Source organism: Embiotoca jacksoni, unplaced genomic scaffold, assembly GCF_022577435.1.
Source record: "Embiotoca jacksoni isolate LCO1_2020_lvr unplaced genomic scaffold, fEmbJac1.0.p SCAF_55, whole genome shotgun sequence".
Taxonomy (NCBI): Eukaryota; Metazoa; Chordata; class Actinopteri; family Embiotocidae; genus Embiotoca; species Embiotoca jacksoni.
The window spans coordinates 65,850-91,835 of record NW_027185409.1 but is presented as its reverse complement, the minus strand read 5'-3'; the positions used below and the strand labels follow the sequence as shown (position 1 = coordinate 91,835).

General features: G+C 43.1%; 4 protein-coding genes across 4 annotated transcripts; 3 read left to right on the top strand and 1 right to left on the bottom strand.

The window, feature by feature from the left end:
* Positions 1–957: 957 nt before the first annotated feature.
* Positions 958–6,920, top strand: lcat (lecithin-cholesterol acyltransferase). The gene is made up of 7 exons (XM_069172735.1): positions 958–1,402; positions 3,167–3,323; positions 3,543–3,658; positions 3,797–3,892; positions 4,589–4,813; positions 4,927–5,122; positions 5,995–6,920. Exons 1-7 carry the CDS (start codon positions 1,252–1,254, stop codon positions 6,347–6,349), a joined length of 1,296 nt encoding a protein of 431 aa, XP_069028836.1. The 5' UTR covers positions 958–1,251; the 3' UTR covers positions 6,350–6,920.
* A 137-nt stretch (positions 6,921–7,057) lies between these two features.
* pla2g15 (phospholipase A2, group XV) lies at positions 7,058–13,268 on the top strand. Its single transcript, XM_069172736.1, has 7 exons — positions 7,058–7,375; positions 8,770–8,926; positions 9,670–9,788; positions 9,930–10,028; positions 10,435–10,659; positions 11,605–11,717; positions 12,236–13,268. Exons 1-7 carry the CDS (start codon positions 7,234–7,236, stop codon positions 12,635–12,637), a joined length of 1,257 nt encoding a protein of 418 aa, XP_069028837.1. The 5' UTR covers positions 7,058–7,233; the 3' UTR covers positions 12,638–13,268.
* A 356-nt stretch (positions 13,269–13,624) lies between these two features.
* Positions 13,625–16,541, bottom strand: usb1 (U6 snRNA biogenesis 1). The gene is made up of 7 exons (XM_069172737.1): positions 16,151–16,541; positions 15,536–15,675; positions 15,240–15,423; positions 14,797–14,850; positions 14,586–14,697; positions 14,220–14,300; positions 13,625–13,879 (listed from the first exon to the last, which is right to left on the bottom strand). Exons 1-7 carry the CDS (start codon positions 16,345–16,347, stop codon positions 13,772–13,774), a joined length of 876 nt encoding a protein of 291 aa, XP_069028838.1. The 5' UTR covers positions 16,348–16,541; the 3' UTR covers positions 13,625–13,771.
* A 448-nt stretch (positions 16,542–16,989) lies between these two features.
* znf319b (zinc finger protein 319b) lies at positions 16,990–25,653 on the top strand. Its single transcript, XM_069172803.1, has 3 exons — positions 16,990–17,339; positions 18,903–19,073; positions 19,240–25,653. Exons 2-3 carry the CDS (start codon positions 19,069–19,071, stop codon positions 21,104–21,106), a joined length of 1,872 nt encoding a protein of 623 aa, XP_069028904.1. The 5' UTR covers positions 16,990–17,339; positions 18,903–19,068; the 3' UTR covers positions 21,107–25,653.
* Positions 25,654–25,986: the final 333 nt, after the last annotated feature.

Below are 25,986 nucleotides of genomic sequence, written 5' to 3'. Positions count from 1 at the left end.
GATCGTTGGGTCGGAGCTACTTGTATAAATCTCTCCAACAGTTGATAACAGTCTTGAAATTTCACTGTCAAGTACATTTTGGATATTTATATCTATTTAAAACCATATTTGTAAGACCAGAAACTCCAGTCAGTCGCTACACTTCCGTCTCAGCAGTGTTTAGACCTAAAATTCCCGAAGCAGCGTACAATCAATATTCACTCCACTGCTAACATACTGGGAATTATGTATTAGCAGCGATAACAGGTTGATTATAGGCCTCAAAATTGGCCCCAAAATGGTCTATTATTGTTACTTTATCACTGATGTATCATAACATAAGGGTTTCAGTAATCACATTATATATGGTTCACTCAATATCTAGCCATGCATATTTTAAAAACTGACATGTTTCATCAATAAAAATCTATCCTTTCTTCATAAAAAAAAAAGACTGGATTTGATTGGATGACAGAAAAACAGCTGTTAACCTGTAAATGTTAATAGTTTTGATATATTCATACGCATATATATTCATTTTATTTATGATATTTAGTCCTTTTAGAGCTTTTTCTATGCTTTCATAAAAAAAATGTAAAAAAAAAAAGTCTTTTTTTTTTTTTTTTCTAGCAGCAGCTGGCCGGAGAGTTCTCGCTGTTCCGGGAGAGACGCGCACAGCTGGAGAGAAGTAAGTTATCTCATGCAAAATATTTTTCACTGCACAAATATGCGAGTTTAACATCTTTGTTTTTTTTAACGAATGTCGAATTCAAAAGCTAAAAACTTTTGCTTTTTGGTGGCAGAAAGTGTTCCGTAAAAATGTGAGTTTTTGAAGAAAAACTCGTCTTCTGCGTCAATCATTTACATCGTTGTGTAATTAGAGGAGGGGTGGGGAGGTCAATAGGGCAACGGGTAATCAGTGCACGTTTTATTTGCTACTGACAGTTTGATTAATCACCCTGATTAAAAACTGCCTACACATGCTTGAGTGGGGGGGTTTATTCACGTCACTCCGTAGTCCAGGAGTGGATGGATTTTACATTAGATATGGTAAATAACCCATTTACACAGGTGTGACCTCTTGGTTTTTTTTTTTGGTTTTTTTTTTTGGGTCCGGACCGGCCTGGCCCGGCCCGGCCCGGCCCGCCTCCGCCTCCACCTCCGCCCCCAGCTGCAAAACACCAAGCCGAGGGACAACACACCAAAGCTCCGCCGCGGACCCTCCACAGCTGCACGGGGGGAAAAAAACACGGGGAGAAAAAGTAAAAAAAGATGGGCTCGGCGGTACACTTGTGCTCGCTGCTGCTGGTTGTGTTTCTGCTCGGGCTTCATCACTCATCCGGGTTCTGGATCGTCAACGTCGTCTTCCCTCCCAACGCCAAGAACAGAGTCCTGAGCAACAGCACTCCACCGCTCGTTATCGGTAAGTTACGGGTCGGTCTGAGGCGCAGGGGGAAAAAAAAGGGGGTCACTGAACGCACCAGGAAGTTTAGTCGTTGTTATTTGAATTAAAAAAAAAAAAACTGTGAACACTCAGTGAGGTCTCATCAACCTCTTTATCTGAAACAATTGACTTATTACTTAAATAAGTAATTTTTTTTAAAAATATGACTGCCAATATTAAGTGCAACCTTACTTATCTATTTTGAGAAAAGACTTACTTTATTAAAGTCAGGTAGAAAAATATGAGTATGAATAAATACAATAAAAAGAGAATAATTATATTTCCATAAAAAAGTCAAATATAATATAAATACACACACACAAGCTATCTACACTAATATATATATGCCGCACCCATGTATGTAACATTTATTAACATACTCAAAAACTCATGAAACTTGGTAAATGCGTCAGTCCTGCTGAAAAATTACATATTTTAGTGGTTTCGCAGATGGGCGTGGCCAAATGGCTCGCTAGCGCCCCCTACACTGCTATATTTACCTCCATGCCTGTTAGCCGGTGGACATACGTACTGCACTTAGTTGTACACTTCTTTTTTTGTTTTGCCATTGATATTTTAACGAGGTAGTTCTTTGTGCTTGTTTGCACATTTTTACCTTTTTATTGCGGTTGTTTTTGGTGTTAGTAAAGAATATAGCAACCGTGTTACGTGGTTATTACAGTGTAAATAAAACGGAAACAAAGCCTGATGTGAGACACGTTTCTGCGAAGGAAAGTGATCGGATAAAGAGAAAAGTTCCTCGTGTGGTCGTGGAACATTTTGGCAAACAAATCTAAATATATGGGTTTTGCACGGAGCTGTCTTAATGTCGCACCATTTCGCTATGAATTGTGGGTATAGTAAGATTGACCACAAACTCACATTGAACTAATCAGCCTCGGTCACATTTTTTTGTGTTGTTGGGAACACTGTGGGACGTTTTTCTCTTCCCACCCCCGGTGACGCACTGTTTACAGTCAGAGGGTCATCGTCCAAATACAAACAGTAACACAAACTCCAAGCGAAGGACACTCAAACAAATTGACATTTTGACCAGAGTGAGATAAAGTTATTTGCCCAATATGACGTGGAAGTGTAAAAGGTGCAAAAAGTGGAGAAGACACTCAGAAATGTAGCCGATAAAACACAGCAACAAGTCGAGGTTTTACTGCACATTTTACGGATTATTAGATCCACTGGTGAACCACGAATTCTCCAAGATGTTTTGACAGTTATTTCCAGGATAAGGCTGCACATAAAACTGTACAAACCTGTAAATGTATAGAATATCAGAATTTCCCGAGATTAAAGCTGCACATTTTTGAGAAAAAAAAAGTGTAAAATATTCTTTGAGATTAGTGGTTAAATTTATGACAGAAAACCCACAAATTTCTATCTTAAATATTCTCTGAGATGATATTTGTTAATTTTTATGATAATTTGTATAGCTTTTTCTGCTTCCGCCAAGTGGCACAAATCTGCTGCTGCAGCTTTAAAAATGGACAGATTTACTTGTTTTGCGCCCCGTAGTGGGCCCATTTAGGATTCTCATGCCTCAGATTGCATATTTTTTTCAACCACTATCTAAAAATTAACGACGTCCTTTACTTCCTTCCGGTCCATTTAACGATCCCTCTAGATTCGTCTCACGGCTCCCCCTACTGACCAACGTTAGAATTACCATATTTGGAAGCACAGCTTCCGCTGTTTGATTTACCAATTGTGATTTTTGTGTGCGCTCAGTGCCGGGGAACCTGGGAAACCGGCTAGAGGCAAAGCTAGACAAGCCGAGGCTGGTCCACTGGATGTGCTACAAGAAGACCGAACGCTGGTTCACGCTGTGGCTCGACCTCAACATGTTCATGCCGATAGGCGTCGACTGCTGGATCGATAACATAAGGTAACAACGGGGCCTGAACCGGAGGTGCCAGCAGACGAAAACACCTCCCGATGTTTCACTAACCCGTCTGGGACTTTTGGGTCCAAACTGTCACCACCAGACGGGAAAAATTAATCTGGGGAGACCAAAATATTTTTGTTCTTTTTCCACTTATTAGAGGATGTTTTTGCCAGAACTGAATGTCCGTGTTCATGTGTTCCCTCCTCCTCCCCCTCTTAGACTTGTTTACAACAGGACGACTCGGCGGTCGTCCAACTCACCGGGGGTGCAGGTGCGGGTGCCAGGATTTGGGCAGACCTATCCCATCGAGTTTCTCGACCATAACAAACTGGCCGGTGAGAAAAACCACCGCGCGTTTCTTTAAACGAAATGTCTCAAATGTTTCACGAGATCCGATCATTCGTAGGAAATTTTGTCCCAACGTTTCGATGTACGAGTGAAAATTGATTTATGCTCTTTTGATTTCTTTGCAGGTTATTTTCACACCATGGTGCAACACTTGACCAACGTGGGCTACATCCAAAACGAGACGGTCCGCGGAGCGCCGTACGATTGGAGATTAGCTCCGAGTAAGTAGCAAAAAAAACCAAAAACAACTCCATTCTTTCATTAAATATAAAGTCAATAAATGTTTTCCACGAGTCGTTCTGGTGCCATTAGTTAAATTCCCTCCTTCGGACCAGTTTTCTGGTGGTCCTTCTGGAAATAATTCCTTCATTAAATAGATAATAGGCCTTAAAAAAGGGGAATGTTTGCTCCTCCCCAGCTTGTCCAAATATGGTCACTCCCTGGTCATTCCAGAAAAACCAAATGGCGGCGTTCAAAACGCCAAACTCAAGGCTCCACCACAGGGCGACGTCACTGTTGTTTTCGGCTTGGTGGTAACCCAGTGTGATACTTTTTTTTAATGGGTGTCAATTGGAGCCATTGTTTTATTTGGAGCCAGCCCCTAGTGGCCCTCAGTGGTATTTACACTTTAAGGCATTCAGGTCTATTTTCATTTTCATTATATTGCACTGTTACTCCGCCTGAGGTCCTCAAATAAAAAAACCTGCTGGCACTTGCAGGGTTTAGATTCAAGACTAGAGGGCGCTGTATCGTTTGGTCCGAAATTCTGGAACAACCTCAGTCTCTTCTTTAAAACCCATTTTTATCGCTCAGCCTGTCAATAATTTGAATATTCTCCAGGTCTTGAAAGACGCTACACAACTAACCCAAACCAAAAACATAATTCACACCGACTTAAATCGACCTTCGTCTCGCAGACGAGAACACAGAGTACCTCGCAAAGCTCCAGGGCCTGGTCGAGGAGATGTACGACCAGCACCAGAAACCGGTCCACCTGCTGGGACACAGCATGGGCTGCCACTACGTCCTCTACTTCCTCAACCACCAGCCTCAGGCCTGGAAGGACAAGTACATCAAGGGCTTCATCTCCTTAGGAGCTCCATGGGGCGGCGCCGTAAAAGCACTGAGAGTCCTGGCTACAGGTAAATGCCCCCCCCCCCCCCCCCCCCCAACGGTCCTTCAAATAGAAAACAGATAGAGGGGGCTAAAGGGACACATTACTCACGCTTTTACTGTTTTTTGAAACTCTTCGCAGGCGAAAACGACGGCATCACAATGATTTCTAACATCAAGATCCGCGAGGAGCAGCGGATGGTGACCACCAACCCCTGGATGGTGCCGTTCGAGGGCGCCTGGCCGAAGGACCACGTGTTCGTCTCCACGCCGACCTTCAACTACACCAGCCGGGACTACCAGCGCTTCTTCAGCGACATCAGTTTCGAGGACGGCTGGTAACCGAACGGCTTGAAATGTTTTTTTTTTTAATTTATTGGGGCTCTCGAATAACAAAAAGCTACACAGCATTTTTAGATGGACTTTTGAGCCGATTGAGTTTGCAATTTGACGGACGGGATCTACATGTAAAGTTGTATTTCTGTAGTTTATTGTGAGGAATATCAGTTAATGATAGAAAGCTTTAACGCCCCTATGTGGAGAATTTTTAAAAGCATCTTTAAAATATTTTTTTGGGGGCTTTTAATGGAAACAAATTTGTTTGTAGAGAAATACGACAATTTTGCTTCTGGAAGTTGCCAAAATCAGACATTTCCATGTACAAATATTCGGTTTTTTTGCCCACCAGAGGATAGACCATAGTCTGTATGTAAAAGTGGACGTAGCTTTGGGGTCCGAAAAACTAGGCCAATGCGGAAGTGACCATAAGCTGCAATACCACCGAGGGCCACTAGAGGTCAGCTCCAAAAAGCCTCTGGCTCCATAGACTCCCATTCAACTTTTCTCATGAAATACAAAGACAATACATTTTTTTACACGTCATTATGGTGTCATTTACTAAAGTTGCTCCTTGTTATTAATTTTCTGGCAATCAATTTGGAAACAATCCCGTCATTAATTAGATATTAGGCCTCAAAAAGCAGTGCGTTTGGGGGCTTGTCTGTTTGATTGACAGGCCAAGTGGCGGTTTCGGCTACAGGTGGGCGGGGCTTAGTGTCCTCGCCTTCCAAATCAGATTAAGTCAAATCCACCGCTCGCTCCTCCCCCAGCTCGTCCAAATATGGTCACTTCTGGTTAAAAAAAAAAAAGACAGAGCAGTAAGATCTTTTTGTTCTTGTTTTAAACTCCTCGTCCTCTCGTTGGTTTTAAGGTACATGTGGGAGGACACCAAGAACCTCACCAGCGACCTCCACCCGCCCGGCGTGGAGGTGTGGTGCATGTACGGCGTGGGGCTACCGACACCCGTCACGTACGTTTACGACGAGGACTTCCCCAACGGAGACCCGGTGGACTTCGTTTACGCCGACGGCGACGACACGGTGGACAGCTTCAGCATGGGTCTGTGCAAGCGGTGGGCGGAGCAGCAGGAGCAGCCCGTCCACGTGACGGAGTACCGAGGCCTGGCCCACCTCGACATCGTCTTCCACGAAAAGGTGCTCAGCCAAATCCAGCGCGTCCTGGAAGGCCAATCAGACACGCCCAAAGAGGTCGACGTACGATTTTAAAGCAAAAACAAATAAGAGTGCTGGATTTGTTTATTTTTCTTTATTTACACGGTTTATATTTGACTTCTTTTTTTTTTCTCCGAAAACTACACATTAGCTCCTCCTCTTTGCGTTTTGTAGACTCAGCACCAATCTGGACTTTGGGAGAACCTAACCCTCTTATCTCAAACTTAACGCCTGATGACTTCACAGTGGGTTCTGTTTATTTCTATTTCCACATCACCTTCGACAATAATTACAAATGAGACTCGGTTTTAAATCACGGCAAACATACTAATCGCAATAATTAAACACATAAAAAAACGTTATGTTTTTATTTTTATGATGCTTCATTTATGTTGTAGTCTGTGTTAAATTATCTTTTTGGTTTGTTTATCTTTGATTAATAACTTATCACATTAATTTGAAAGTGGATGATGTCACTGTAATATTTCCTTTAGGATTTATGTATTTTTTTGGAACAATTATAGTGACAGCGTGAAACCAATGATGCAAAATTATATATATATATGTTGTGTTTTTTTTTTTAATGTTTCCACTTGAAATAAAGCACATGATGCCACAATGGCCACATGAGTGTTGTTTGATTAGTTTAACTTTGGTACAAAAGTCAAAGTTTATCTCTTTTCTTGTTTTCTCTGCTTCCGTTCGACGTCATCTGCGCTCTACGACGTGAGCCTTGATTGGCTGGGAGGTGTTTTATATCTTGGCTGCCGGGGTGTATTGCTCTGCAATCAGGACCTCGTGATCATTTCTCGGTTCGCCGATCACCACAACAGGGTTGGTTGGAAGTGGTCAGAGAGATTTGACGGCGGAACAGAGAGAGAAACTCCGGCTGCAGGACGACGAAGAGGCGGCCATGAGGGGATGAGACATCGCGCGCCATGGCTGGTCGTCACCTGGTAGCCACCTTTTCCGTCGGTTTGTTGTTTTTGTTGCTGTTGCCGGCTCGGAGCGACGGCAGATCGGTGGACAAATGTCTCGGCGGCAAGTCCTGTCTGTCCCGAAAACCCCCCGTCGTCCTCAGTAAGTGTCTCCGTCGGTGTTTCTGGTCTTCGTCACTCTGACATCTGTTGCAAAAATAATTGTGCAACTTAGTTGCCACCTCTCAAGCAGGCAGCAGCTAGCGACGGGCTACAAGTCAAGTTGGGCCAAACCCCATTTAAAATCTAACCAATTCAAAATGTTCCGTTTCTGTAGTTAACTTAACGCGAAGCTAAAAACAAGACTCAACGCGTTTCTTACTCCTCGATGACCCGTCTCCAACTCGGCTTTGACAATTTCATCTAATTTGTTCAGACGTCAAATAAATTTCAACTTTTCTAAATGTTTGGCCTGTTGGTCCTGATATCTTCCTTTACCAAAAACATCCAGAGGTTTTTGTTTTTTTAATATATTGTAAAGAACAGTGTCTGTATTATCTCGTATGTTGAATTACGTTTAAAGAAATGAACTTTTCGAGTATGATGTCTGCTGCATGAAGAATTCAACCCCCCCCTCCTTCCCCCCATACACAAAGAAAACATGGTTTGTTGAGTTTTGATTTCGCCTTCAAGGTAGGGGTCCTTAAATTGCTCGATTTTTGAACGGAGCTCGGTATAACAATAGCCAAGAAAGAAATCTACGGCAGTCGTTTTTATTTTTATGCGGACCAGTTTTGATCGCGTGCTTGTGTGAGCGTGTGATTGTTTACAGTGCAGCAGTCACCTGATCACATGATTGAGTTGAGCTCAGAAGCCTAATTAAATAATCAATACTTTCTCCTCAGCCTTTTCGAGATTTCCATTTATAATGCACACAATAAAAGCCTCCTGCTGGTTTTAAATTGCTTTCATTCCTCGTCTTTGTACTTGGAGACGTTTATAGAAGTCTTATCTGTCTGTCAACGAGCGCGTGATAAGAGTCCGCGTGGCTGCTTCGAGCTGTTTCATCAAAACATTAAAAACATTAGAATAACAGGAAAAGGGGTTTATTTGGACTAAATAGCGTTGAAATTAATTATTGTGAAAGTGGTGACTATAAAAAAAAAAGAGAGATATTTATTTTTTAATTTATTGTTCTACAAGTCCAACGATTAGGAACAATTTAGCTTTTTATTTTAAGCAATTAAGACATTTATAATGTGTTTGGGAGTCATTTATGCCTCAATTTGTTATCTAGACAAACTATTCAAAAAGATAAAGTCAGTGATGCTCCAGATTTCCAGGGTCCGGTGGCTCATACATGTCATTTGATCATTAAAAGAGGAAGGAGGACACTAAATGAGAGAAAAAAGAAAAAAAAAATCATTTTAAAGCTGAATTATTGATATCTAATTAAAAAAAAAAAAAAAAAAAAAAAAAAAAAAATCTATGCGTGGATGAAAGGATAAGTGGGTTATAATTATGATAATAACTTGAGCGATGTCGGTGTGTTTGCAGTTCCTGGCGATCTGGGGAACCAGCTGGAGGCGAAGCTGGATAAACCGAGCGTGGTCCACTACCTCTGCTTCAAGAAGACCGACGACTTCTTCACGCTGTGGCTCAACCTGGAGCTGCTGGTGCCCATCGCCATCGACTGCTGGATAGACAACATCAGGTGGGCGTTGTTGTTGTTGTTTTTTTTAAAGTTTGCGTTACACCAAAAATCCTTAAAAGTAAAAAAAAAAAATTTCGACGACCTGGTTTACTTTCTAAGATGTCAGAAATTAAATGAGTTGTTTTTTTTTTTAATGTGCAGAAAATACCTTTTGTGTTGTTTGTTCGTTTTGACTCGAGAATGGTGAACTAAAATATCATCTAAAGCCCAACATTTTCTAACTGTAAAATAAAAGCTACCAAATTCTGTAATAAACGTTAGAGAACCTTACTATTTTTTATTTTTTATTTGTGTGTGATCAATTCTCTTAGTAATTTCCCATTTTTGAAAAGGGGGCGGAGCCACAAATTGATACACCAGATAGAGATGAACATTATCTCAAATGTCTGTTAAACATCGCAGAACTGACAAATAAGCAGCTAAAACCCAAGAATCCCATTTTTTTTTAAAAATATCCATTTCAAACATTACTAGTTGGAAACTAGATTTACAGCTGAAGGTGTTTTTTCTGCAAAGAATCACTTCTGCCTGAGAAACCAGAACCACTTTCTCTCACATCTGCCTTTGATTTTCTAAAGGAAAAACCGACTTGGGGAAGTTTTTGTCAAAACAAAACAAATAACGAGAAGTGTGTCTGTTTCATCGTATCGTGTGTTTGTGTTTCACCGCAGAGGCAGAACTGACACTGATCGAATTTTATAAACTGTGTGTGTGTGTGTGTGTGTGTGTGTGTGTGTGAGCAGGTTGATCTACAACAGCACCACACACACCACCGTGGCCCCGCCCGGCGTGGAGGTGCGCGTCCCGGGGTTCGGGGAGACGTACTCAGTGGAGTACCTGGACCCCAGCAAACGCAGCGTGGGTGAGTCCACGACCAACCCGAGGCGTCCTTTTTAAAAAAACATTTTTTTTTTTTTTAAAGTGGCATCCTCGCAAAGATAGAAAACAAAAACATTTGACGTACAGTTAATCGGTCTTCTCATGTCGTGTTTGTGTGTCCCAGGCATGTATTTCTTCAGCATAGTGCAGGCGCTGGTGGAGTGGGGCTACACCCGAGATGATGATGTCAGAGGAGCCCCATACGATTGGAGGAAAGCCCCCAGTAAGCGCGCACACACACACACACACACACACACACACACACAGAGAGAGAAAAATGTCCACTTAAAAAAAGAATAACTACAAAAAACTACATTTGTCATGTAATATTCTGTTTCCTATTTAACATAACAGACACTTCTGAGTTTTAACGCGACGTATTCCTTTAAATATCAACCGCAAATTAAAATTGCGTGGACGTAAATATTAGCTGCGGGTATTTCAAGCAAAACTACTGTTTAAAATGCGCTCTGAACTATTTCGATTTTTCACCGGGACCGTTTTACCCGCAAACCTCCGGGACCGGTTATTGGGCGCATTGCCTAGTTTATTTGGGAATTGTTGGGTTTCTCTGTATAAATGCTTTAAAGGACTTTAATGTAAACTCACCTCCTCTTGTCGTTTTCCAGACGAGAACAAGGACTACTTCCTGGCGCTGCAGCGGATGATCGAGGAGATGGCGGAGAAGGCTGGCGGGCCCGTGGTGCTCATCGCTCACAGCATGGGCAACATGTACACCTTGTACTTCCTCAACCAGCAGTCGCAGGCCTGGAAGGACCGACACATCAAAGCCTTCATCTGTCTGGGACCGCCGTGGGCCGGCGTGGCCAAGACGCTCCGCGTGGTCATCTCCGGTAACAAACAAACAAACAGTACCGGCATGCATGCGTAGCGGGTCTGAACTGTGTCGAATAAAATGTCGCCCGTGTGCCGGGAAAGTCCAGAATAATAAAAGAAAGAAGAGCTGATGGCACAGATATTTATTTAATCGTTTTATCTTTAATAAAGTCACAATATAATTCAGCCTATTTTTCAACAGTTGTTACTCCATCTAAAGTGTAACACGCGTTCCTGCAAACGCTTCACAATAAAAGCCTTGATAAGAAAACGAAGGGGTTTCTGTATACCGAGAAAAACCTAGAGGGCTTTTAATTTGAAAAAAAAAAGATACAGGAAGTGTGGAATTTTGTATTAACGTGTATTGAAGGGCAAACGGGAGCGGATCAAACCGAAGCGTCGAGTTGACATAAACAACTTTAAATGTCAAATTAATAACTTTGAACTTTTTTTTTTTTTTTTATTGGCTCGCAATTTTAAAATTTATTGAAAAATGTGACTTAATTTTATTTTTGTTCAAATAGATTTTATAAAATTGGGATTAAAAAAGGATCTTTCAGGAACTCTTCTACCTAAGAATTAACAGGAGTTTACAATACCATGTTCAACATTTGGTAACGCACCAAGTACGCTACTACTAAACGCTTTGGACGGCGATATTTTAATGAGACTTCGTAGAAAGTTGTAGTACATTTTGCACCGTTAGAAATCAGCAGTTTACGTTTGACTTTGCGTTTCCTTATTTCTTGCCGGCGAAGTCTTTCAGATCTTAAAAACATGTCGCCTGCAAACTCGCTGTTCCTCTACTTCGATTTCTCCATTCGAGCTCTTGGAAAGTTACACCAGATCCTGTTTGTCGGTTAAAATCAGACTTTTTTTTTTTTTTTAAAGAAGCAACATGATGAAACTCTTCTGTTTCAGTTCTCTGACTTGTTGTTTTTCTGTTTTGGACCTTTTTTTAGGCGATAATAACCGAATCGATGTGATCAGCCCGTTGAAGATTCGTGCCCAGCAACGAACCGCCGTCTCCACCGTCTGGCTGTTCCCCTACGCCCACTCATGGCCCAAAGATAAGGTCCGACTGTGTTTATGTGTTGATTTTAAAGACAGGTGTTTGTTTTCTTTACACCCAGACAGACTTAAAAAATGAATTCCCCATCAGTCTCTGATGATCGTTTGTCCACCTTCTTGGTATTTAGTGCTCCGTCATGGTCATATTTTTTTAATATTACATTTTAGCCTTAAAGTCGCACTAATTTTTCCACAATGACTCAAACGACCATAATGTGAAAGTTGAAAACGCTTTCTCAGTTTTAGTTTAGAGACGTCGGTGTGAGGTATTTTCGCGTACAAAATCTGTCTTCACGACGCAGCCAGCAGGAAGTGGTTGTAGATTTTCAGAATAAATCCTCTCACAATGATGTGAGTAATGAAGTATTGATTAGTCGCATCTTTTATCTAAGATTAGCTGGCAGACTAATTATGATGACTTTGTAATAGGAACTTTTTTTTTTTTTTTGCATGCGCCACATGTCAACAAATAAAAATGAGTACTGTTTTTTTTTTTGTTTTTTTTTCTTGCCCCGCCTCCAGGTGTTGGTCCAAACACCCAAAACCAACTACACTGTGCAGGACTACAAGCGCCTCTACTATGACATCGGCTTCAAGGACGGCTGGCTGATGCGTCAGGACACGGAGCCGCTGGTGTCCGACCTGACGCCGCCGGGCGTGGCCGTCCACTGCCTGTACGGCAGCGGCATCCCCACGTCCGAGGCCTTCCGGTACGCGGACACGTTCCCCGACGTGGAGCCGACGGTGGTGTACGGCGACGGCGACGGCACGGTGAACCTGTGGAGCGCCATCCAGTGCAAGCGCTGGGTGGGCCAGCAGAAGCAGCCGGTGACGCTGAAGGAGCTGCCGGGGAACGAGCACGTGAACATGTTGACCAACTTAACGACCGTGGCTTACATCAAGACCGTGCTGTTCTCCCCGTGATGCTGCCTCTCTCGCTCTCACACACACACACACACACACACTAAAACTAGTATTATTTAAACTACACGCACACAGCCAACACGAAGGATGCTCGTGGACCGAATCACCTCGCCCGTCTCTCCGAACGCCGACTGCCAAATATTCAACGCCCACGTCGCTCCAGAAGAGCTTTATAGGACGAAAAGCAGAATCCTGTTCAGATCCATTGATTTTTTTATTTTGTTTTAGCTGTAACTTATGTTCATGTCGAGTTGTTTACTGTCAAGCTATCGTATATATGCACTTTTATATTGCGCTCAAGACTTTTAAGGAGCAATTATAAAAAGCTATGTTAACATATATGCGTCAGAAACCAGGGATGTGCCGTTATGTGACCAATCAAAGTCTTTCTGTATGATTTCTGTTAAATATTAGATAAATGTTGAAGCACATTTCCGTGTTCGTATCTTTCTCTGCGACTAAATTATTCAACAAACTGAAGTTTTTGTGAAAACGGCTTCATTTCTTTTCATATTTGCAATCGCAAATGTGTTTTTTTACTGGCTGAGTGATGGAGGGACTCTATTGGTCGGTCGAATGCTGCAACTTCCTGTATCAGTTTCAAATTAAAAGCCCCAAGCTTTTTTTTAGTCATTATTTTGTGATTTAAAAAAAAAAAATCAACCATTGAGCTTCCTGTTTCTCTGATAAACTGTTGCTCTTATTTTACTGAGTTACTTTTGCTCTTTTGGACATTTCAGTTTTGTTATTTTTCCTCCTAGAAGCTAAAAACTAAAGTCATAAACAAATTTTGTCTTGTGCTTTTGACCATTAGGAGCCTTCAGATGTCGAGTTAAATCAATAATGAATCTGTCATTTTGACCATAATTAGATATGATAAATTGCTTCCTGTGAAATTGGCAGGATGTGACTCAGTGAGGTTTTCAGCCACAAGCTTCTTGCATCTCAACATTACTCCTCAAAATCAAATCACAACTGGCAGCACTGTTTCCCTGATCCGAGCAAAACGAAAAGTAAAACCAGTAGCAGCTTTATTTATATACAGTATTAAATAATATTAATACAAAGATAAAATATTGTTTTTTGCCTTGATTGTCTGTCGGCGGTTATCGAAAGGGGATTTTTTTTCTTTCTTTAGGGCTCCAGAATGAAGTGGAAAGTCTTGTTTCCCGTCCTGCAGCGCAGCTCGGTACAATCCAACCTCAACACAAACGGTCCTTCTTCGTGGTCGTCTATTAAACTCTATTAACAAAACAAAAGTCAGAAGAAATCAGACATTTATTTTCTGATCAGCTGGTTTAAGTTTTAACAAGTCTCGTCAGTCAGGTCAGAACTACTGTAGCTGGATGTCTTGGTATCCGGGGGGGGGGGGGGGAGGGTAGATCACCATGGTGACATATTGCTCCGGAGCAGGTTAACATTCAAGGATCATATTTAAAAAAAACAAAAAAAAAACTCAGCAGTTTGAAAATCCCTAAAACGTGAGTTTACACGGTGAGTTTGAGGCTGATAAACAACCAAGTTAACACAAAGACGTGAGTGTTTTCTTGTTTTTGTTTTTTTGGGATGGATGTTTCAGTACCTGAAGCTCCTGTATGAACTCCTTCATCGGCTCCATCACATCTCCGACACACCAGGCCAGACTCACGTGGAAAGACGGATCCTGGACACATCGGAGGGTGAAACGAGGCGATGAGACGAGAATTTGAAAGATTTGTTCATATTTTCAAACAAAAGAATGATTTAAAAATCATTAAAAAAAAAACAACCTGTTCTAGAAACTTCAATCAAAATAAGAAGAAAAAGGTTGCAACAACACAGCATCTCGTTCACGAATTGAAGTTATTAATACTTCTGATTTAAAACTCGTCACACAAACTGTTTGCAGCTGCAGATTTCAGACCGTCAGTTCGTGCGCAAAAAACCCCCAAAAAACCCGACCACTGACCTCGTAGAACGTGTCCAGGCGAAACTCCGCCATCGTCCTGTCCACGACTCGGATCAAGTCGAGCAACTGAGCGTGCCCGTGCCCGGTGGACACTTCCATCCCCAGGAATGTCCTGCGGGGACGGAGACACGTAAGCAGTGGACGTATAAAGAGGCCTTCAAATAAATACAACAGTTGGGATGCCTTAAAAAAAATAAAAAAATGTCCGTACCTTGTCCTCTCTGCGTTACAATAAACCTTCAGTCTCCCCGCCGAGCACACGAACCTGCAACAACAGAATAATTCCCCTCCGATCAACTTCTCACATCATTTATTTTTTACTCTTCCAACAGCTTTAATGCGACTGATTTTATATGTATTTTAAAAGTGACGCCTCACAGATAAATGCTTTGTTTTCATTGTTTAAGATGTCCTGATTATTTCATTGTTCTACTTCTATATGAAATGTTTTACTTTTTGTTTTTAGTCACTCCTGCAAATAAGTTCCAGAATACGTAAATTTAAACGCCTCGCAAAATAGCTTGAAAACTCCGTAAAGCAAAAGGATGCGTCGTTACAATCCAGAAAATAAAATACAATTTAAAAGCTATGAAAAAAAGAAATGAAAAAAAAAAAAATCACCACTTGTATGCAGGAAAAAACAAAACCCGAAACCTTTTGCAGTGCGTCAGGGTCGCCCGGAGGCTCCGCGTGAACGGCTGGATCCAGTGGTGTCTGAGCACCACCGTCTGGGACAGGCTGAGGTGGAACTCCTCCTGGCGGGTCAGAACCACGCCCCGGGCCCCCGCCGCCGAGAGCAGCTTCTCCAACAGGTCTCCAAAACCCTCCTCGGGATGGTCTGGTGTGAGGACAGAGAAGGCTGAATGAGATCACGGTGAGAGTTCAGCTGGTGATCACTCCTCCTCATCATCATCATCATCATCATGTCGTTCCTCCACGTCGGGTCTTACACTGCAAATAAACGTAGGTGGCCCAGTTGCCTCTCTCGTGCTTGAAGGAGCGGACGCGTCCGTCGTGAAGGGAGTTGTCTTCGGTCTCTGGGTCCACTTCGTCTGGAAACATGGACAGCAGGCAGCCGGGCACCGGCAGTCTGGAGGACGGACACACACACACACACACACACACACACACACACACACACACACACACACACACACGATTATATTGATATCATATTATAGAGAGTGAATAAACATTAAATCACACACGTTTGTTAAGTAGGTGAACGGGGAGATGTTTGAAAACCACAGAAAGCTTACTGTTGTTTCTAAAATTCATATTTTAAATCCTTACAGACTCTTTTAATCACCTGGAACACAAAATAAAATAAATTAAAAAATAAAATAAATAAATAAATAAATAAAGACGTGTTTACTGAGAAGTCTTTTTTCTATCAGTCAGGAGGCTAATTATTTGCTTTTATTTTGTTTTGTTTAGAGTTATTGAGGATTCAAGAGACACTTTCACAACAACTAAACATTTTAGGTTTATCACGTTTTTACGTACAAGACAACCAGACGGTAACTTCCGTGTCGAGATGAAATGTTTATATCCGAGACACACACCTCGTTTTAGGAAGCTGTTCTTCGGTCTTGGGTTTCTTCTTCTTCGCCGGGAGACCGTCGGTACCGCCGACGGTACCGTCGTCGTCTTCGTCTCGCCGCTTTCGAGGGCGACTCTGGGGAGTCGCTGCTGCCGCTTCGCTGTCCTCGTCCTCCGGGCTGCTGCCGCCGCCGCTGCTGCTGCTGTAGCCGACCAACATCCTGAGCTAACGCGTTATTTATACATGTTTGTTAACTAAAAATAAAATAAAATAATTTTTAAAAAAAAGACCGTCTGATAGGAATTAACAAAGTTATTTGAACTGTTCGGAGATCAGAAAAACGTCTGAACGACTTCAAAACGTCAGTCCGAGCAATTTCTGTCCCGCGCTTCCGCTGTAAACAACCTGTTGCAACCGTAATTTAGTTCCCAGTGGCAACAACTACGACTCCCGCAAAAAAATAAAGTTCCCACTTCTCATGGTTTTGCATTTTAAAAAAAAAAAAAAAAAAAAAAAAAAGTGAAGCTGTATAACTTATTATTATTATTTATTTATTTTTTTACTGAAGATGTGATCTTCCCTGTTTTATTATTATTATTTTTTTTAAATTTGGCCCACTTTTTATTTAAAAAAAAATATAAAATGTGAGTCGTGACAATTGAAAAAAAAAAAAACATTTCTGACTTTAAACACCCATTAACTCATTTTTATTATTATTTAATAGAAAAAAAAAATTTTTTTTAACAAGAAATGCGTGTGTGTGTGTGTGTGTGTGTGTGTGTGTGTGTGTGCGGTCGCGCACGCGCGCGCGCGCCACCGCGAGCTCCTTCTTCATTCATGTTCCCGTGCGGCGGGCAGCGGGCTCAGGAAGCTAGCTCGGTGGCTAGCTGGCATTTTTTTTTTTTTTAATATATCAAAACGCGCATCTTCCCGCCGGCCGAGAGGACGTGAAACGATGCCGTTTGTGCGGGAGGGGCTCGGGGGGAGACCGTGGGAGAATTTCGGACCATTTTAAACCCGGTTCTGTCGGGGTTTTTTTGTTTTTTTTTCCGGCCCCGGGGAACCGCAGCGGCGCTTCGAACAAGAGAGCATCCGATGCACCGCGTTCTTTTTGCGGATGTGAGTTAAGGGGTCGCTCACCCGCTCCGGAGGGTTTTTTTATTTTTAATTTTTAATCGGGAATACTCCGCGAGCTTGACCGGACGCTTCGGGTACGTAAACGCGGGATTTCCCCGGTGCTTGTTGTTGTTGTTTTTTTTTTTTTTTACCTTCCACCACCTTCCTCACCTGGCTGTTATTATTTTACGCCTTAGCATGTGGCTAAGCTAACCCACCCAGTTGGGGGGAAAAAAAAAAAACAAACAAACAAAAAAAAACCGTTACGACGCGCAGACTCTGCCTTCATCCTCTTTTTGTTGTTGTTGTTGTTTTGTTTTGTTGTTTTTTTAAACCGCGAAACGCTGAGCATTTTTTTGGGGGGGGGGATTTTCTGCATACCATAAAGAGTTGGAGAACCGATAGATTAAAAATGTAAATAAATATCCGACCCGGCGTTAATTGTTTGAGTCCAAAGTGTGTTCATGAGATCACTTCTTTCTGCACATCCTCAAATAAACACCACGTTGTTTTAGTAAAACGCATTTAAATTGTGTTAAGACGTGTATGCTTATTTTATTTATTTTTACATTACAAATATGAGCCGACTACATTTCCTCAGATCCAGTTTTGAGGTCCTAGTTATTGATTATTTCCTTTCGATGCTCCAGCTGTAGTTTCAGGTGAAGATTTGACACGATGAATAATATAACGAGCACATTGTTGAAAGATAGAGTCACATGTAATTAATAAATCAAATAAATCAGCGTGTGTAGTCGAGGTCACATTTTGATGATGCCTGCAAACTTCTCACATGGTTTCATTTCAGATGAATATTTATATATTAAGATGATATATTCAGAAAGAAAAAAAATCCCCAAACTGAAAAACTCCCCAAGTATTCATCTGTCGAGCTGTCACATTTATCTGCTGCGTCTGGATATGAAACTGAGTTTCACTTTTAATAATATAACAATTTCAGGGACCAAACCAGGTCTTTTATTTTAATACTTTTAACTACATTTTGCTGCTAATACTTCTTTACTTTTACTCAAGTAAAGTTACACAATTAAAGTAAAAAAATTTCCCCTTGGGGATTAATAAAGTATATACCTACAAACTCCAGTTTTATTTTGTTGATCACTTTACCTTTTAATCACTTTACGTTTTTTATCTTTTGTGAGAGTTTCTTGTTGTTGTAAAAACCCTAATATTGCAACTTCTGCAATATTACTGAAACATTTTTTTGTTTTTGTTTCACTCACTGCTGAATTTACACAGACATTGGTTGCAAGATTGCAAAAGCAAATATGCAATCTTTGGCTTTTTTTTTTTTTTTTTTTTTTTTTTTTTTTTACAAGCAGTTTACCACATTTTCTTTTTTTTTTTCAGTTTGTGTGATGACTAAGATCCATTTAAAGAAGGTCATGTCTGTGACACGCTTCGACAAACCACAACCTGAAGTTCACAAGTTTTTCTAATTCACACAAAAATACTAACGGCTACTTAAAAAAAAAAATCTAACAAAATGTATCCGGCGTAAAGTTAACGTAAAAAAAATAAATAAATAACGACGAAAATGGCCAAACTCACTCTCTGCAGCTCAAATCATCGAGTCACCTCTTTCTGAACATAATATTGACTCATCTTGATTCTGTTTTTTATTTTTTTTTATACAGATACCACTTTGAAGAGAAAAGAAATATAAAGTGCAAGAAGTGGATTTTCCTTCCGCCTCCAACACACGTCCGGTCGCCTCGCAGCTGCTCTCCTCGTCATCAAACCCTTCGTCACGGCTCCTTCGCCGAGGCTCTCCCTCCAGCTCTTCATTGCCGCTTTGCAGACATGGAGTGAGTTTGTTTTTTTTTTTTTTTTTTTTCTTCCCTCCTCTCCTTCTCTTTTTCCTCCCTTCACACACGCTGCGAAGCTTCTTTTTTTTTTTTTTTTTTTTTTTTTTAGCTCCAGTACTGAAAAACAAAAAAAAAACATCTGCCGATCTCGCTCTTCTTATTGTAGTTGGGCCACGCCAGCTGCCAAACTGAATCCCTACACCCGAGCCCGCATGACGGAGGCCTGGCAGCAGCATGCGGTCGCTCCACCCCAGGTCGTCCACACCATCCCTCCGGGAGCGGAGAGCGCGTTGGGCTGCGCCGTCTACGGGATCGTCCTGCAGCCGGATGCCTCGTCGCTACAGCAGCAGACCCAGCACGGACAGCACGGCCAGCACGGCCAACAGCACGCCGGGAGTCAGCAGCACGGTCAGCCGCCGCCGCCGCCGCCGCAGCAGCACCCCGCCCAGGCCCAGCAGAGCTCCCTGCAGGTCGGGAACGAGGGCGGGCACAAGTGCGGCGCCTGCGGACACGACATTTCCCACCTGGCGAACCCGCACGAGCACCAGTGCATGGTGACCCAGGACCGCTCGTTCCAGTGCACCCAGTGCATGAAGATTTTCCACCAGGCGACGGACCTGCTGGAGCACCAGTGCGTTCAGGTGGAGCAGAAGCCGTTCGTGTGCGGGGTGTGCAAGATGGGCTTCTCCCTGCTCACCTCGCTGGCGCAGCACCACACGTCGCACAACAGCACCAACCCCATGAAGTGTTCCATATGCGAGAAGACCTACCGCCCGGGTTCCTCCGGCGCCACCACGCCGACCTCCTCCAGCAACTCCCAGCAGCCCAGCAGCGACGGCGCGTCGGCGAGCAGCAGCTCGTCCATCCTCCCTTTCCCCTCGGCCCGGGACCGGCCTTACAAATGCTCCGTTTGCCAAAAGGGCTTCAAGCACCTGTCGGAACTCACGCGGCACGAGCGGGTGCACACGGGCGAGAAGCCCTTCAAGTGCGACACGTGCGACAAGGCCTTCAGCCAGTCGTCGCACCTGCAGCACCACCAGCGGACACACAGCAACGAGCGGCCCTTCAAGTGCGCCGTGTGCGAGAAGAGCTTCAAGCACCGCTCCCACCTGGTGCGCCACATGTACGTGCACTCGGGCGAGCACCTGTTCAAGTGCAACCTGTGCGAGCTGCACTTCAAGGAGTCGTCGGAGCTGCTGCACCACCCCTGCCACCCGCAGGGCTCCCGCCCGTTCCGCTGCGCCACCTGCGGGAAGGGCTTCAAGCGGCCGTCCGACCTGCGGCAGCACGAGCGCACGCACTCGGAGGAGCGTCCCTTCCACTGCGACGAGTGCCAGATGAGCTTCAAGCAGCAGTACGCGCTGGTGCGCCACCGACGCACGCACAAGGACCCCACCGACCGGCCGTTCAAGTGCAACCTGTGCGACAAGGGCTTCATGCAGCCGTCCCACCTCCTCTACCACCAGCACGTCCACGGCATGGACAACCTCTTCAAGTGCGCGTCGTGCCAGAAGGAGTTCAGCCAGTCGGGCGAGCTGCTCCGGCACAAGTGCGGCGAGTCGTCCAACGCGTCGCCGGACAAGCCGTACAAGTGCGACGTCTGCGGCAAGGGCTACAAGAAGAGCTCCACGCTGCAGCGTCACCAGAACTCGCACTGCCAGGAGAAGCCGCTGAAGTGCTCGCTGTGCGACCGGCGCTTCCTGTCCTCGTCGGAGTTCGTGCAGCACCGCTGCGACCCGTCGCGGGAAAAGCCGCTGAAGTGCCCGGACTGCGAGAAGCGCTTCAAGTACTCGTCGGACCTGAACCGGCACCGGCGCGTGCACACGGGCGAGAAGCCGTACAAGTGCGGCCACTGCAACAAGGGCTTCAAGCAGCGCGAGCACTTGACCAAACACCAGAGCACGCACTCCCGAGAGGGTCAGTTCAAGTGCGTGTGGTGCGGCGAGCGCTTCAGTGACTTGGGCTCTTTGCAGGATCACACGGTGCAGCACACGGCCGACGGAGGCGGCTACCCCGTTCCCCAGTGCTTATAATAAAAAAAACCCGTTGACTTTATTATTATTTTTATTTTTATTTTATTGTTGTTGTTGTTGTTGTTCCTTCGAACAGACAGAACCGCTAGACACCATCACGTCCTCACGTCTCGTCCCGTCTGGGCTCTTTTATTCAGACCCGAACACAAATCACATCTTCAGGACCGTTATCGTTGTGTTCGTTGCCACCAGTGCTACGTCAGGTTTATTTTTATTTTATTTTTTATTTTTTGTTGCTCTGCTAATCTGTTCAGTTATTGTGACTGTCAAATTCTTCATTCCATAAAATTTACAGAGGAAGACTTTGTGAAGAACCCGGTTGTCTCTTTTCTCGACCCTCCTCCCCCCACACTCAGATAGTGACAGCAGCTGAAGAGGCCACGCCCACTTAACTTAACACGTGCCATAACGATGCTGGTTGATCCGGCAAATACTTCCCTCAGAAAAATAAGTAAGAAGTTAAAATGTCCCCAAGTCATCCGGACAAATTCAAAACCGCCTTTTGTTTTATTTGGTCTGAAAGCGTATTGAATGAATCAGGAAGGTCAAGTTGCCTCCGAAAGCGTCTTAACTGCTGGAGTATTCACGAGAAGGGGATTTTTTTTTTTTGTCTTTTCTTCTCCACCTGTTTACATCCGGCATTAATGCATCCTGGGTGATCCGATCACAAGTGGACATCTCCAAGTACGTCTCGTCTTCTCCACACGGTTCTCAAGTGCCCAATTTGTGGCTCCGTTTGCAAGTCAACATGTAGATCAGGTGTCTAAACAAGTAAATAAACCTGTGAACACGAAACAGAAACGCGAGGAGAGACGAGTCGGAAGCAACAGGCTGTCAACGAAATGAGACGCCCCGACTAAGTCGCAGTTTATTACAAATTTAAGACGTATTTTACATTTGTAAATGTCTGAACGCTGAGTTTTGTAATTCACAAGCTCGGTTCAGACTCGGGTTATTAAATTATTCCGGCGGTTTTTGAGAGGGTTGGGCTCTGCGCTGCGGTGGGATAGATGAACTGTGGGAAGAGGGCGGGGCTTCTTCCACAAGTCTGATTGTGTCAAAAACAACTCGCAACTATAAAAAAAAAAAAGTAAACGCAGAGGAGGCTTTGTAGAAACAAACATCAGGTAAGACAGCCTGTGTTTTTTACTTTTTTCTTTTATTCACCAAAACGGCTGCTTCATTCAACTCCAGTTCAATTTGGAGCAAATCTGCAGGATATTTTCTTCTAATTGGATATTTGTCCAGGATGCTTTTCAAAATGCTAAAAGAAACGTGGTCGTACGCGTCCCAGACCACCCCCGAATGTTTTCCAGAGCAGATCTGATTTTCACCCGTACTTCGAGCTGATCGGATCACCCGGGACGTCAGCGGTGATACCTAATCACTGTGTTTCCACTCTTTCGGTGGCGACCCAACACTCTTGCTTCCACACAGTATTTTCACACTTCTCGGATAAGAAGTAACCAGTTTTAAGCATATTTCAAAGTGTGTAATACACCCGTCGGTCCTGCAGAGGGCGCTGTGTTCAGTGTCGCATTTTGCCTCGTCTAAGCGTCGTGAAGGAGTTGGTTAAAGTACGTTACATCAACTAAATAAGGTTATGTACGCAACTGACAAGAAATCCACGTTAACTTTTTTCTCTTTTTTTTTTTCACGGACTTGTTCTGTCCAACCACACACACACACACACACACACACACACACACACACACACACACACGACCTCAGTCACATGACCGGTGTGTTTGACATATACCTCCGGCGAGGTGAAAACGTGACACGGCGACCTCTGGTGGACCGGCGGCTGTATTACACGCTTTGGTGTGATTCCTGGAAAATGGCGGGATTTATTTTTTATTTTTTTGCCCTTTTAGTGAAATAATACTCACGAGATAATGTGTCGAGACGAACTGACCGGCCGAATAAAAATAAAAATAAAAATAAAATAAATAAAAAGCCCTAACGGTCGATCTCAGCGTCGCCCTCCAGTATAGACACGTATAAAAAAACAACAACATATATTTCACTCTAACGTACTCGTCATATTCCCGCCGAGGTCAGCGCTGTTCGACTCTCGTGTCCAACTTCCTCTCAGCGTGTACATACATATGGATGTGTGAGTGTACTTAGCAGATGAGTTTGTCTTTCCTAAATAAAAAAAATAAATAAAAAAAAAACCAAGAAAAAAGCGACAATAGTAACGTATTGAAGAACTGTTTTTGTATTCTTGCTACTTTCTACCATGTGAAACGTTTAAACTAAAATGCTCTTTTGTTGTTGTTGTTTTTTGTTGTTGTTGTTGTTGTTATTGTTGTTGTTGTTTTTTGTAGTCGCCGTGGTGACTATGCCAGTGCGCTGCGGGGTCCCGTCTCAAAGAGAAGCCCCCCCCCTACCCCTCTCCCCCCCCCCCCACCCCTTTGCGGCAGCAGCGAGAGTCTCGAGTGCGTGAATGTAAAACCGTATTCTGTCAAACGGAAAAAAAACATTTAGACTAAAGAGAATTGAAGGAGAATTTTTCTTTTTTTCTTTCTTTCTTTTCAGCAGCAGACCTTTTTGTTTGTTTGTTTGTTTGTTTGTTTTTAAAATGACTAATAACCCCCTTACCGGTCTGTCTTGAGAGCCGTGCTCTGCGGGACGAAGCTGCGCCTTGTGTTCGACGTTTTGAACGAATTGTGTTACACGTCTGTTACACCTTTCCTTTTTTTTTTCTGCCATGAGATTCGAGTTGAGGCCTGGAACACCTGTTGGTTTACATCCTTTATTTTTGTGTTGGTCCGGGGAGCCGTTCCCTCCTCTCTCTCCTCTCTGATGCTGCGTTCCAGATGTTGTACTAAAACTCACTATTTTGAGTGCGTTCACACTGTTAAGTCTATAAAACATTGCAGTACAAGTACCAGGATGACTCAAACGCTGGACACTTTTCCACCCTAAAAACGGTCGCCGTCTTGGCTACGTAGAAGGGAAGGTGGGGGCGGGGCCTAGCGGCGTAAAGAATTTTCAAATTAAAAGCGTCTTGAGGAGGCTGCAGCTGTTCCTGAACACAAAAAGTTTTTTTGTTTTTTTTTCCGCTGCTGCTGCTGGACAGAATACATCAGTGTTGTTAAAACAGAACAACATGTTCATTTCTGGGTTAAAAAAAAAAAAATCATCAAAGCTGCAGATATTTTGGCGGGTGGCGTGTTCGCATGTTGAGGCTATTTCCTGTAAAAAAAAATGTGTAAGTTAACGTGTGAGGGCGGTAAGTATGTCATCTGGAACGCAGCGCCGGTTCCTGGTTTGAGTGCAGTATTGAAAAGTGTTTAATACAAACTGAGGAGTGAAGTGACTTTTTTTTTTTCTTTTATATTCTCTGGTTTGCCATCCCCTCCCTCCTCTGTCCATCATCATCATCATCATCATCATCGTCACCACGCGAGGTTTTTTTATTTTTATAAATATGGCATTTTGAGAACAAGTTGGACTTAAAGTGAAAGAAAAGTACTGTATGTTTTTTTAGTTGTTTTTTTTTAATGGTTTTTGACATTTGTTTATATGTTGTCGGTTTAAATTTTTGTTTTAAATTCATACGAATATGTGTATTCTCTGGAGGGGGAGACCAGGGCCTTGTGGGGGTGGGTTTGGAGTAATAGTAATGAAAAGAAAATGGGTGTGTTTTTTTGTCATATCTGTCAGGGTCGTACTCAATTTAAAAAAAAAAAAAAAATTCAGAAATTTATTCTACAAAAGCCAAATCACAGCAAAAAGAAAACAATTAAAAAACAAAACATCTGAGAGCTCTGCAGTGTGTAAACGGTTGAATATATCAGGAATCTTTCAGGGTGTGGGCTCTTATTTTTAAAAGAATCGTGAGCACTCAATAACTTTTTCTTTCTTCAATTGGTGCCGAGACGTCAAAAGAAAAGATGAGGAACTCACAGCGCTGATAGCAAAGTATAATAATACAAATGTTATGTTCAAAGCCAAAGAATAACTCCACTGCGCAGGTCTGCAGCGAGGAAACCTGCAGGTCAAAGGGAGGTCAAAGTCACTCATCACTTCCTGGTTTATATATATATATAAAAGAAGAAAGTCTCCCGCCTCTATAAGCACAAATGAAATAAATCCGCCGTCCGGAGGTTTTAAAAAGAAGTCCGAGAAACGCACCAGTTCACCCGCCATCCTCTATTTCCCCCTTTTTCAGTTCAGATGAATGAACCCCGTCAGACCCTGGTGTCTCTTGCTCTCTGCATGCTTGCTGTGTTAGTTCCTGTGTTTCTGTCCCTGGGAACTGGTGCTCCTCTTCCTCCTCCTTCCTCCTCCTCAGCACTGTTCCCCTCCTCCTATAGCTTTTTTATTTTTTTATTTTTTTTCAAAATTGTACTGTAGTTTATGTGAACGATGTTGAAAACAAAACCTTTTGAAAAGAGAGAAAAAAAAAAACGTTGTGGCGACGTACAGTACGTGTACATCAAGATTTATCTGTATGTATGTAGCATTCGATTACACACAGCACTAACGAATAAAAAAAAAAAAAAAATTAAAAAAAAACTTTTTTCATTTCTAAACCTCCCGCGAGTCGTGAAGTTATTTGAGCGGGAAATCCAGTTTGTGGGGATTTATTTTGAAAATACGTCCTTGAAGCATACTAAACACTTTTAATCTGATTTTTTTTTTTTTTAATCACATATAGAAATTTTATAGAAATAAAAAACAACAACATTGTTTATTAGGATGCTGCTGTCCTTAAATCTGAATTGTTTGTTTTAATTTACCACACAATTATTCTGAATAGTTTGACGTCAAACACCCTGGCCGCCAGGGGGCGCTGTTGTCCCAGCTGCCCGCTCGAAAGGTCGCACTCCTCATCTTTCACCCCCCCCCCCCCAGCCCCCCCCAGC

Coding starts and splice junctions, on each gene's coding strand:
- pla2g15 (XM_069172736.1), top strand. CDS start 7,234: ATGGCTGGTCGTCACCTGGTAGCCACCTTTTCCGTCGGTTTGTTGTTT. Junction 10,029..10,434: donor CGATTGGAGGAAAGCCCCCA/GTAAGCGCGCAC, acceptor GTCGTTTTCCAG/ACGAGAACAAGGACTACTTC. Junction 11,718..12,235: donor ACTCATGGCCCAAAGATAAG/GTCCGACTGTGT, acceptor CCCCGCCTCCAG/GTGTTGGTCCAAACACCCAA.
- usb1 (XM_069172737.1), bottom strand. CDS start 16,347: ATGTTGGTCGGCTACAGCAGCAGCAGCGGCGGCGGCAGCAGCCCGGAG. Junction 14,851..15,239: donor ACCCTGACGCACTGCAAAAG/GTTTCGGGTTTT, acceptor CTGTTGTTGCAG/GTTCGTGTGCTCGGCGGGGA. Junction 13,880..14,219: donor AGTTCATACAGGAGCTTCAG/GTACTGAAACAT, acceptor TTTTGTTAATAG/AGTTTAATAGACGACCACGA.
- lcat (XM_069172735.1), top strand. CDS start 1,252: ATGGGCTCGGCGGTACACTTGTGCTCGCTGCTGCTGGTTGTGTTTCTG. Junction 3,659..3,796: donor CGACCATAACAAACTGGCCG/GTGAGAAAAACC, acceptor ATTTCTTTGCAG/GTTATTTTCACACCATGGTG. Junction 3,893..4,588: donor CGATTGGAGATTAGCTCCGA/GTAAGTAGCAAA, acceptor TTCGTCTCGCAG/ACGAGAACACAGAGTACCTC.